Source organism: Nomascus leucogenys, chromosome 10, assembly GCF_006542625.1.
Source record: "Nomascus leucogenys isolate Asia chromosome 10, Asia_NLE_v1, whole genome shotgun sequence".
Taxonomy (NCBI): Eukaryota; Metazoa; Chordata; class Mammalia; order Primates; family Hylobatidae; genus Nomascus; species Nomascus leucogenys.
Window position 1 is genome coordinate 55,167,116 of NC_044390.1, and position 10,144 is coordinate 55,177,259.

Genomic DNA, 10,144 nt, shown 5'->3' on the forward strand with positions numbered 1-10,144 from the left:
GCTTCCCTGGGCTCTCCCAGGTTGAGTCCTGGCCCTGTCTGCCCATGAGGCTGGGCTGAGCCCTGGCCTCTGCTGTGGGATGTCCCCTCTGGGGCATTGCCTGGCTTATGTGCCCTGCAGGGACACGCCTGTGCCTCCTGCCAGGTGGGGGTGAGCCAGGTCCTCCTGGGGAGCCAGATCTCTGGGCTGGGGGATCCAGGGAGTGTGGGGCAGGAGGGTCCCTGGGCTGGGGGCTTCCTGCTTACTTCATTGATGAGGCACTGGAGGAGTCAGCGTAAACGTGGAATTATGGGCACGCAGCTCATCTTCGTCCTAATGGGAGCAGCAGAGGTCCTTGGGGCCCCCAGGCCTGCCCCCAAACCTCCCCATTCCAGGCCCCTCTGCAGACCCTTCCCTGAGGGACAGAACACCAGGTGGTGGCTGGGGCACCCCTGACACCTGCCCCCTGCATGGACCCCCGGGACACACTTCCCTTTGCCCTGCTCAGCCTAAGCTCGGCCTGGGTTGAGTGCCTCTGCCTGCTCCAGGGCAGGAAAAGGAAACTCAGCTCTGAAGCTATGGAGAACTACATGGCCCTGGCTGGGACTCAGCCTCTGGCCAGCCCCACCAGGGGCTTGAGCCGCCCCTTTACCCCTGGCCCATGGGACCCAGGCCTCTGGGAAGGAGCCAAGGGGACTGTCCATTCACCAAGTGCCGCAGGATCTTTGGGAATGACGTTCATAACAGGTGCTCCTCGTGGGCTGGCACAATTTGGGCTAAAGAATCCTGAGAAGCCCCTGACCCATCTCGAAATGAGAGCCCCTCCCAACATGTGGAGCCGTCAGCTGGAAAGGCTCTGACAGGGTTCAGGTGGAGGGGAAATTGGACCCCTGCCCATTTCTGATGAAGAGGAGGGCTTCTCGGATCCAAACTCATTTCGTGACAAGAGCCACGTCCATCAGGCACTTCAGCAACTTGTTCAAAATGTTTCCTGGGAGGACCGTCCTGGGACACCACCAAGCTCCGGGAGGCTTTGGGGCAAGTCTGGGAGGAAGGCGTCATTACTTGCCCTGTGAAATGGTGGTCAAGCTCAGGTCAGACCAGGAGTCTGGGCCTTGACCTCTTTCCATCCTACTTTGACACCTTTGAGACCCTTCTCCTCCTGCTTGCATGCCCAAGTCAGTAGCGAGCTTGAGTCCTAACTACTGCGTCTTCGTGGGTCGCAAATGCTGAAATTTTTTTTTTTTTTTTTAAGACAGAGTCTTGGTCTGTCACCCAGGCTGGAGTGCAGTAGCATGATCTCAGCTCACTGCAACCTCCGCCTCCTGGGTTCAAGTGATTCTCCTGCCTCAGCCTCCCGAGTAGCTGGGATTACAGCCGCATGCCACCATGCCCGGCTAATTTTTGTATTTTTAGTAGAGATGGGGTTTCACCATGTTGGCCAGGCTGGCCTCGAACTCCTGACCTCAGGTAATCCGCCCACCTCAGCCTCTCAAAGTGCTGGGATTACAGGCATTAGCCACTGCATCCTGCTGCAAATGCTGAATTTTAAAGAAGCAATGACACCCCCCACCTGAGACACCTATGCCTGTGAATATGGGAATGTGGCCCGGGAATATCACTGCCTGGGAATACTCACGGGATTAGATGCAGAATATGCCACCAGGACCTGAAAGAAATCCCGCTGCTTAGGAAAGAGAGAAAAGATCGTTTTGCTTCAGGCAGATGCTGTTTCATTTTGTCTACAAGCCCCTATGACAAATCCAACTCAAGGTTGAGATGATCCGTCGATTAAGCAGTGACCTTTTCAGGGCATCTGATTATTTTGGGAAATTTCTGGGTAAAATCCACTTTCAGTGAAATGCAAATATCTCAGATGCGCAATCACTCTGATTGATTATTTTTCTCCCCTTTTTGGCACAGGGTGAAAGCTCAGTCTTTGGGATATGCAGTTCCACGTTTCTGAACCAGTGCGCGGAGTCTCCCACCCACGACTCCAGCACCTCCCAGAGCAGCTCCTTCGTCCTCCAAATCCCCAAGGTGTCCCCTCTGCAGCTGATCTCTCCCACTCCATCAGCCCCTGGCCATCCTGATCTGTTATCCATCCCTTTGGTTTGGCCTTTTCCAGAATGGCCAAGTTGGAATCCTACAGTGGTCAACTGTTAGGCATGGCTTCTTTCCCTCAGTGAAATGCATCTAAGATTCACCCACATTCCTACGGGGGTCAGGGGTTCACTCCCTTTTCTCACCGAGTGGTCTTTTGTTCGAAGGGTGGATGCCCCCTTCCTCCCCTATTCCCATGTCGCAGGTTCTCTTGGTGGCCTCCGGCTGTGAGCGAGGATGAATCAAGCTGTGAACGTGGCACGCAGGTTTTACGTGGACGTCAGTTTTCAAATCACTGGTGTCAGTCTCTGAGACTGTTCTGGGATGTGTGGCGTGAGTCCACGGAGCCTCATGGGCAGCTGCCCAACAGGCTTCCAAAGTGGCTGTGCCCTGTCCCACCCGGCAGGGGTGAGGGTCCCCAGGGCCCCACATCCTCCCGGCATTTGGTGTTGCCAGTGTTGCTTGGGAAGGCTCCTGAGCCCCCTCATCCTGCCGCCCTCTTGTGGGTCCCTACCCCGGTCCCCAGAGTCACAGGGAGTACTTTCCACCATACCGCATGATTTTGTTTGCTGCTGTTCATCTCCTTGGGAGCTGCCTGGATTCCGGCCCCACGTGTCCCAGCCAGGCGCAGGGCTTGGAGCCCAAGAGGCACTGAGTCCATGGGGCTGCATGCCCCCTGGGCCAGGAGAGCCCTTGGCCACTCTGTCACTCCTCAAGGGTGACCCCTGCCTCTGCTCTGGGGAAGCCCCCATCCCTCTGGATCACCCCATCTTCCCAGGGACCTTCCAATCCCCATATCTGGTGGAAGTTCCCAGGGGACCTCTTGCCCTTTTTCTTCATAACCTGTAGGCCAAGAGGACGAAGCAGCCTCCAAACAGAAGACTCGTTGCCCCACATGGCCGTCATCCACAGTCCACGCTTCTGGAAGGAAGGAAGGAAGGAAGGAATGAAGGAAGGAAGGAAGGCAGGCAGGCAGGCAGGCAGGCAGGCTTCCTTCTGCAGAAAGCTCCTTCTTTGGCCTGTTTTCCAACAAGCCAAAGGGTCACCAGGAGGGTCGCTGGAGCTCAGCTCACCTGTGCCCAAGATGTGCATCTGATCCTCCATCTAGAGGCCTGGGCTCCCAACAGGTCTGGCTCTGGCTGAGTGTAGAAGTGTGGTACCTGGTATTTTCCCAGGTTCTCAGCCTTCACTTTCTCAACATTCAGCAAGTGTGACCACACCTGGCCCCACATCTGCAGAGGGATTCCCTTGTAGAGCCCAGCAGACAGCTACGGACAGAGGGACGCTCCAGTGAGACATGGGGTGACCCTGGGGAGGATAGGAGCCTGAGGATTCTGGAAATCTCCAGCCTTTGGCCCCTCAGTTCCTTGGGAGACGTGGGATCTACCTAGGACTGGGTCTCTCCTCCCATGATTCAAAGAATGAAGGAGCACTCAGGGTCATGAACTCTGATCTTTTTATTTTTATTTATTTATTTATTTATTTTGAGATGAGTCTCACTCTGTCACCCAGGATGGAGTGCGGTGGCACGATCTCGGCTCACTGCAACCTCCGCCTCCTGAGTTTAAGCGATTCTCCCACCTCAGCCTCCTGAGTAGCTGGGATTACAGGAGCCTGCTACCACACCCGGTTCATTTTTGTATTTTTAGTAGAGACGGGGTTTCACCATGTTGGCCAGGCTGGTCTCAAACTCCTGACTTCAGGTGATCCACCCGTCTTGGCCTCCCAAAGTGCTGGGATTACAGGCGTGAGCCACCGCGCCTGGTCATGAACTCTGATCTTGACCCATTCCTTCCTTCGGGTCACCAGGGGGTGTCCCTACCCCTGAGCTAGGGCTGGCCCAGGCCCTGGCATCAGACTCTCTCCTGGCAAGATGAGGTTTGCAGGGAAGAACAGGAAAGCTGGTGTCCCAGTGTGGTGTCCACCCTCTGAGAGGCTGGCGGTGCCAGGACACAGCCGTGGGAGCCCCTCACCCCGACTCTGTAGAAAGTGGTCACGGGGCCCTTCCCTCCCCATGTCACCTCCTTGAGCTCCTATATCACCGCCAGTCGAGAAGCACCCGGAGCCATTTTTCTGTGTCTCTCATCCCCTGACGTCTTCTCTGTCAAATAAGATGAAGTTAGTGGAGCTGCCAGGATGCCCCTTGGATGCTGGGTCCTGGGCTCCAGGGCCCTGACAGGATCAAACTGGAAGGAGCCAGGAAAGGGCCGGCCCCGGGGAACAGAGACCCTCTGACTGAATGAGCACAGGTGTCCTGGCCTCATGTCTTGGGACATGCTGTCCTCAGGCCACAGGCACCACGGGTGTTGGTGGGGTCCCAACATTCAGGTGGGGTCTTGGCACAAGTGGGCAGTGACTACTGAGCCACGACTGTGGTTCTCACTTTGGGGTTTGATCAAGCCACCACGGGAACAGAGTCTTGAGGTCAGGTCCCGCAGGAACTGCCACCCCTCCCAGGGACAGCCTGTCGCTCCCACTCATCACCGCCTGGGCCCACAGGCTGCTGACCAGGCTGAGTCCCCCTGTCCCTGGACCAGCCTCTCATGCAGCAGGGTCAGGCTCTTACCTTTACTTCCAGGGCACTGATGGGTGGCAGCTGCGTCTCACTGTAAGGCAACCCAGGCAGAGCTGAAGACCTGTGCTGGGCCAGGAACTGTCCTCCTCCTCCCCTAGTGGGCCCCAGGGAAGAACCAGCCTTGTCCCCCACCCCCGCCCCAGGTCTCAGTCCAGGGATGCACAGGGAAGGGAGGACGGGTGCTTCCCTGCCAACTGGCACCTGTGAGAGGCTGGGGCCTGGGAGAAGAAGGAACTAGGGCCCACCCAACACGGGCTGCCTGGGGCTTGTGGAGGGCGAGGCTTGGGGTGCACAATGAGGGTGCCCCTCCTGGGCTAGGCAGCATCCTCTGCGGGAGGTCAGAACGTCCAGGCCTGAGGCGGGACGGGTGTGGCTCAGGGTGGGTGGTCCGGCCCCAACAGCATTTCCTGAGGGAGTGACCACATCACTGGCCCGAGGCCTGCCCAGGGCACGGAGGGTGCGCTGGGGCCCTGTCCCACTTGACGCCCCCAAGGGCCCTCGCGGGGCCTGACCTTCCAGCGTACACCTGCCTCTCCCTGCACCCCGGCTGCCGACCCTGCCTGTTCCTTGACTTTGCCCATCCTGCCCGGCCCAGAGACTGGACAGCCTGGCCCTTCTTTGACCCTCATCTGTCAGAACCCTTGAGCGAGGGCCCTGGATCCACCCACACGCCCGCCTTGACCGCTCTCTCACTGGGCTGCTAAGTGATGCTGGGGAGATGCTAGAGGCGATGAGGGTGAGTGAGGGCCCCACAGGCAGCCGGGATGGCCCCACAGCCCCGTCTCCAGCCTCAGCTGGCTCTCGGGGCTGTTGTCCATCCATCAGTCCCTGCCCTCCTCTAAGCCACTGTGGCAGCCATGCAATGGGTCCCTGGTTGTTCCCCCACCATCCTGCCTGCCCCGACTCGGCCTTCCTGCTCCTCCCTCTGCCTTTGTGCTGACGGATCCAGCGGGGAGCCAGGGTCTCCGGAAGCCCTTGCAGAGCCCTGGGGACTGACCGAGGCCCCTCTGCTAAGGTGTCCCAGGTGAGCCGCTGCCCCGGGCCCCACCGTATGTGCTCACCCCAGGCCATCACCTCCACCCTAGGCTGGCTCCATTCAGGTGCGTCCCAGAAGTGGCACCTCCCGTGGGATCGTCCCCACCCAACCTCCCCCAGGTTCCTCCCTCTCTCCATCTGTGACCCCTGAGGGGCAGGCTCCAGGCTGGGCTCCCCTTCCCAGGACCCAGGCCCCCTCTCAGCACCAAGGCAGGTTGCCTTCAGCCGCAAGCTCTGCTGCATCCCTGGCTTCACCCTGACATGCCCTGGCTGACACCCTGCCCATCTTCCCTTCTGCCCTCCCAGGGCCACAGCCCTCACAGCCCCCCACGCCCCTCTCTGTAGGGTGGCTCAGCTGGGCCCCCTGAGTCCTCAGAGACCTGCTGGACAACTGCCCACAGGCCGGGCCAGGCACCCCCTTGCCCCGTGGCCACAACCTGTGGGTCTCACTGGGGCAGGGCCCAGGGTGACAGGGCCAGACCCTCAGGCTGCCCCCTACTCTCATGCTGTCTTTGAGACTGCTCTGCTGAGAGCCTCTCCATCCCCACCTGCTCCCCCAAGATCCCTAGATGAGCCTTGCAGCTCTGGCCTGCCGCCAACCACCTGCAGGGCAGCCAGCTGGAGTTCCTGTGCTGGAAAGGAGGTTGGCCCAAGCTGGGAAGACATGTCCTGCCTCAGAGACGCTTTTCTAAAAACAAAACTCATCCCCTGAGGTGAGTTTGGTGGTGGGCAGGCAGCAGGGACAGAGCACTCACTGCAGAATCCCGAGGCGATTGGTAGCTTTGTAAGCTGTCCACATCCTTGGGCCCCATCAGTGTCCCTGGGACCCAGAGGGGTCCAGAGTGAGGGGGCTGAGGTGAAGGGCTGTGGGGGTGCAAAGGCATGGGCAACCCACTCCCGCCGTGCTTCCCAAGGGAGCCCAGGACCCTCCCACCAGGGCACAGTGGGAGAGGCAAGCCCCCGCCTCCCTTGAGGGAGCAGCCCGACCTGTACCTGCTCACGCTGGGCAATGATGCCCCCTGCTCCTGCGCAAGTAGGGTAGCTGCGAATTCCTCCACGTCCGTCCTGTGAGACAACATCGCCCAAAGGCTACGCTGCTCCTGACCACTTCAGAGAACACCTGAACCACTCCCGGGGGCTCTGAGACGCTGCCGGCCGGGTAAGCCCCATGCTACCACGCCTCTGGGTGAAAAAAGGGTCCAGACCCAGTGGCCCCACACGCCTGCTGGGGTTTCTGGAGTCTCTGCCCCTGATCAGAGGTGGGCTCCTTCCTAAGGACTTGAGAACAGGGGGAACTGGACACAGAGGCCTGTTGTCCCCAAACGCCCGGAGACAGGCACACACAGGATGAACTGCATCCACCTGCCAAGGGTGAGGGGCCCCTGATGCGCTATCCTGGGCACCTGGAGGCAGACTGGGGTCAAGGACCAGACAGCTCCATATGCTCAGCCTCCCAGATCACTCAGGGACCGCCAAGAGGCCCACTTTCCTACAGGGAACAAGACACCTCGTGACTGCTCAATTTCACCCCCATCTCCACTCCCTCTGGCCAGAGAAGCCACGTCAAGAATAATACCAGCCAAACGGGAGGGTGCTTGGTTTGGGCCAAAGCGGCGTCTGCGCTCATGGAGATGTCTCAGGTGGACGGATGGTGGATCCCACAATTCTGAGCTGTCAATACAGGAAGGGGCCTCATGCTTCCGGATCACCAAGAAAGAATGAGAGAACTCTGGGGACTTGGTTCTGGGAACCCCAGAGGAACCCCTCCCATGAACAGTCAGGGCAAAGAAAGGGCAAGGCCTCTAGGGGACCAGGCAGAGAAAGAGCCACGTGGGGAAGAGCCCCAGACCCGGCGAACAAGAGGGATGATCATTACCCTCTGGCCAGCCCTCTGGGCCTCCTTCATTTTCCACAACTGCCCAAGGATAGAGGGCTCCCCACCCCACTCTCAGACAAGGGACCCCGTATATCCAGTGGGTTCCACAGTGACCCCCACTGACTGCACCCAAGGTCTGGGTTGATGAGATCTCCCCCTGCGGGGACCCACCTTAGAGCACAGACTTGGACAGAGGAGCACCCTCCACCCCACCCACAGGGGCTCCGTCCTGGGGGCTCTTCTAGGGCGAGGCTCAGCCCCACTGGGGTCAGAAACCCAAGGCAGATGTGCAATCCAGAACAGGGAGGTCACAGAGGTCAAGGCTTGAGTTCAGCATGGCACAGGGCAGGGCTGAGAGCATGGCCCAGGGCCACGTCTGGGTCTCTGGGCCAGTTACTGCCCCTCCGACCTCAGGTGCCTCACCTGTTCAGTGGGTACATTTGAGGATAGCACCCCGCCACCCCGCCGTGGAGTTGCCGTGAGGATGAAGGAGACGACTGTCTACATGGTCAGCACAGAACGGGCACCCAGTGAATGCTCAGGGACGACCCTCCTCGGGTAGCTGCCACCCACCTGGTTGTGACTGTCCCCAAGTCAGCAGGGGGGAAGAGAGCAGGTCACGCTTTCTTGAGTCTGATCAGGCAGCGGTGCTGAGATGTGCTTCTCACCCAGAAAAGGGTCCTATCTGCACAACCACTTACAGCACCACGGTGTCTCCAACTGCTTCATGACACAGAGGTAGGCTGGCGGCACTTGGCACAGCGACAGCATGGGTTCACAGCTCCTATCTGGCTCTACCTGGCTCAGCAGGGCCCAGGGTCAGCGTCCTCCGCCCCCTGAATGGTCAACATGTATGCGTGCAGTTTGTCTGTGTATGTGAGGATGCATGTGTGTGGGTGAACACATCTCTCCTCCAGCTGGGCCTGGCTGCTCCACTCACGTGTGCACTTGGATCCCTGTCACTGTCACCCCTGGGCCTGTGGCCAGCATCAGAGCACCCATAGGTGCTCCCCAGCCTCTGCCCTTTCCATGCTGGGTGGTCCTGGGGATGCAGATGGGGCAGGGGCATAGGGCAGAGGGCAGAGGCCAGGCTCCCCCATTGGGGTGACTTGGGTAGTGTGTAAAGTGCCAGGTCTCTGTGGCAGGGCTGGATTCAAGGCACCTTCTCACCTCCTCCTCCCAGAAGCCCACTGGGGTGCTGTGACTCACCCCCTCACCCCACGGATGGAGGCAATCAAGGAGGCTTCAAGGACAAACCTGTGGCCTGAGATCACCCAGGATCCCACTGACCAGGCCTCCAACGGTTAAGCTCCCACTGAACAGGTCCTAGCTGACCCCCCCCACAATGACCAGGTCCCACTGATCAGATGTGGACTGACCAGGTCCTGCTGACTGGGCCCCACAGACCAGGCCCTGGCTCACCAGACACCACTGACAAAGGTCACAATGACAAGGCTGCGGCTGACAAGGCCCTCACGGCCCTCACTGACTAGGCCCCAACGGATGGACCCCACCAAATAGATCTCACTAATCAGATCCCAGCTGAACAGGCCCCGACTATCAGACCCCCACTGACCAGGCCCTAACAAGTGCTGGACCCCTGCTGACCAGGCCCCAAATGCTGAACCCCACTCACCAGGCCCCAAATACTGAACCCCACTGACCAGGCCCCAAAAGCTAAACCCCACTGACTGGGCCCCAAATGCTGGACCCCTGCTGACCAGGCCCCAACTCTGGGATCCCCACAAACCAGGCCCCAACTGCCAGACCCCTGCCAACCAGGCCCCGAATGCTGGACCCCACTGACCAGGTCCCAGCCACTGGACCCCCACTGACCCGCCCTAACAACTGCTGGACTGCACTGACCAAGCCCAAACTGCCAGACCCCACTGACTGGGCCCCAACTCCTGGACTCCTCCTGACTGAGCCTCAACTGCCAGACCCTTGCCAACCAGGCCTCTTCTTATGAGACCCCTGCTGACCAGACCCCCACTGCTGGATCCCCGCTGTCTAGGTCCCAACTGCTGGGCCCCCACTTACCGGGCCCCCACATCCACACCTCACTGACTAGGCCTCACTGATCTGACCCCCGCCGATCAGGCCCCAAATGCCGGGCCCAGATGACCAGGCGTCAACTGCTGGACGCCCACCAACCAGGCCCCAGCTCCTGGACCCCTGTTGACCAGGCCCCAACTGCCAGAGCCCAATGACCAGGCCCCAACTGCCAGAGCCCTGCTGACCAGGTCCCAACTGCTGGATCCCCTTTGACCAGACCCCAACTGTTGGACCCCCGACAACCAGGTCCCAACTGCCGGATTCCGCCAACCAGGCCCCACCTGGCAGACCCCTGCTGACCAGGCCCCAACTGCGAAACCCACGCTGATGAAGGCCCAGCGTCCAGACCTCACTGCCTAGACTGCACTGATCTGATCCTCACTGACCAGGCCCCAACCGCCAGGCCCCACCGACCAGGCGCCAGCTGCTGCATCCCTGCCAAATAGCCCCCAGCTGCTGTATCCCCTCTGACCAGGCCCCAACTGCTGGACCCCCTCCAACCAGGCCCCATCTAAGAGACC

General features: G+C 59.9%; 1 protein-coding gene across 1 annotated transcript; it reads right to left on the minus strand.

Moving 5' to 3' along the window:
• Positions 1-2,787: 2,787 nt before the first annotated feature.
• Positions 2,788-5,728, minus strand: LOC101176683. Its single transcript, XM_012509273.2, has 4 exons — positions 4,903-5,728; positions 4,125-4,183; positions 3,243-3,350; positions 2,788-2,925 (listed from the first exon to the last, which is right to left on the minus strand). The coding sequence occupies exons 1-4, from the start codon at positions 5,726-5,728 to the stop codon at positions 2,788-2,790; spliced, it is 1,131 nt and encodes a 376-aa protein (XP_012364727.2).
• Between the last annotated feature and the right edge of the window lie 4,416 nt (positions 5,729-10,144).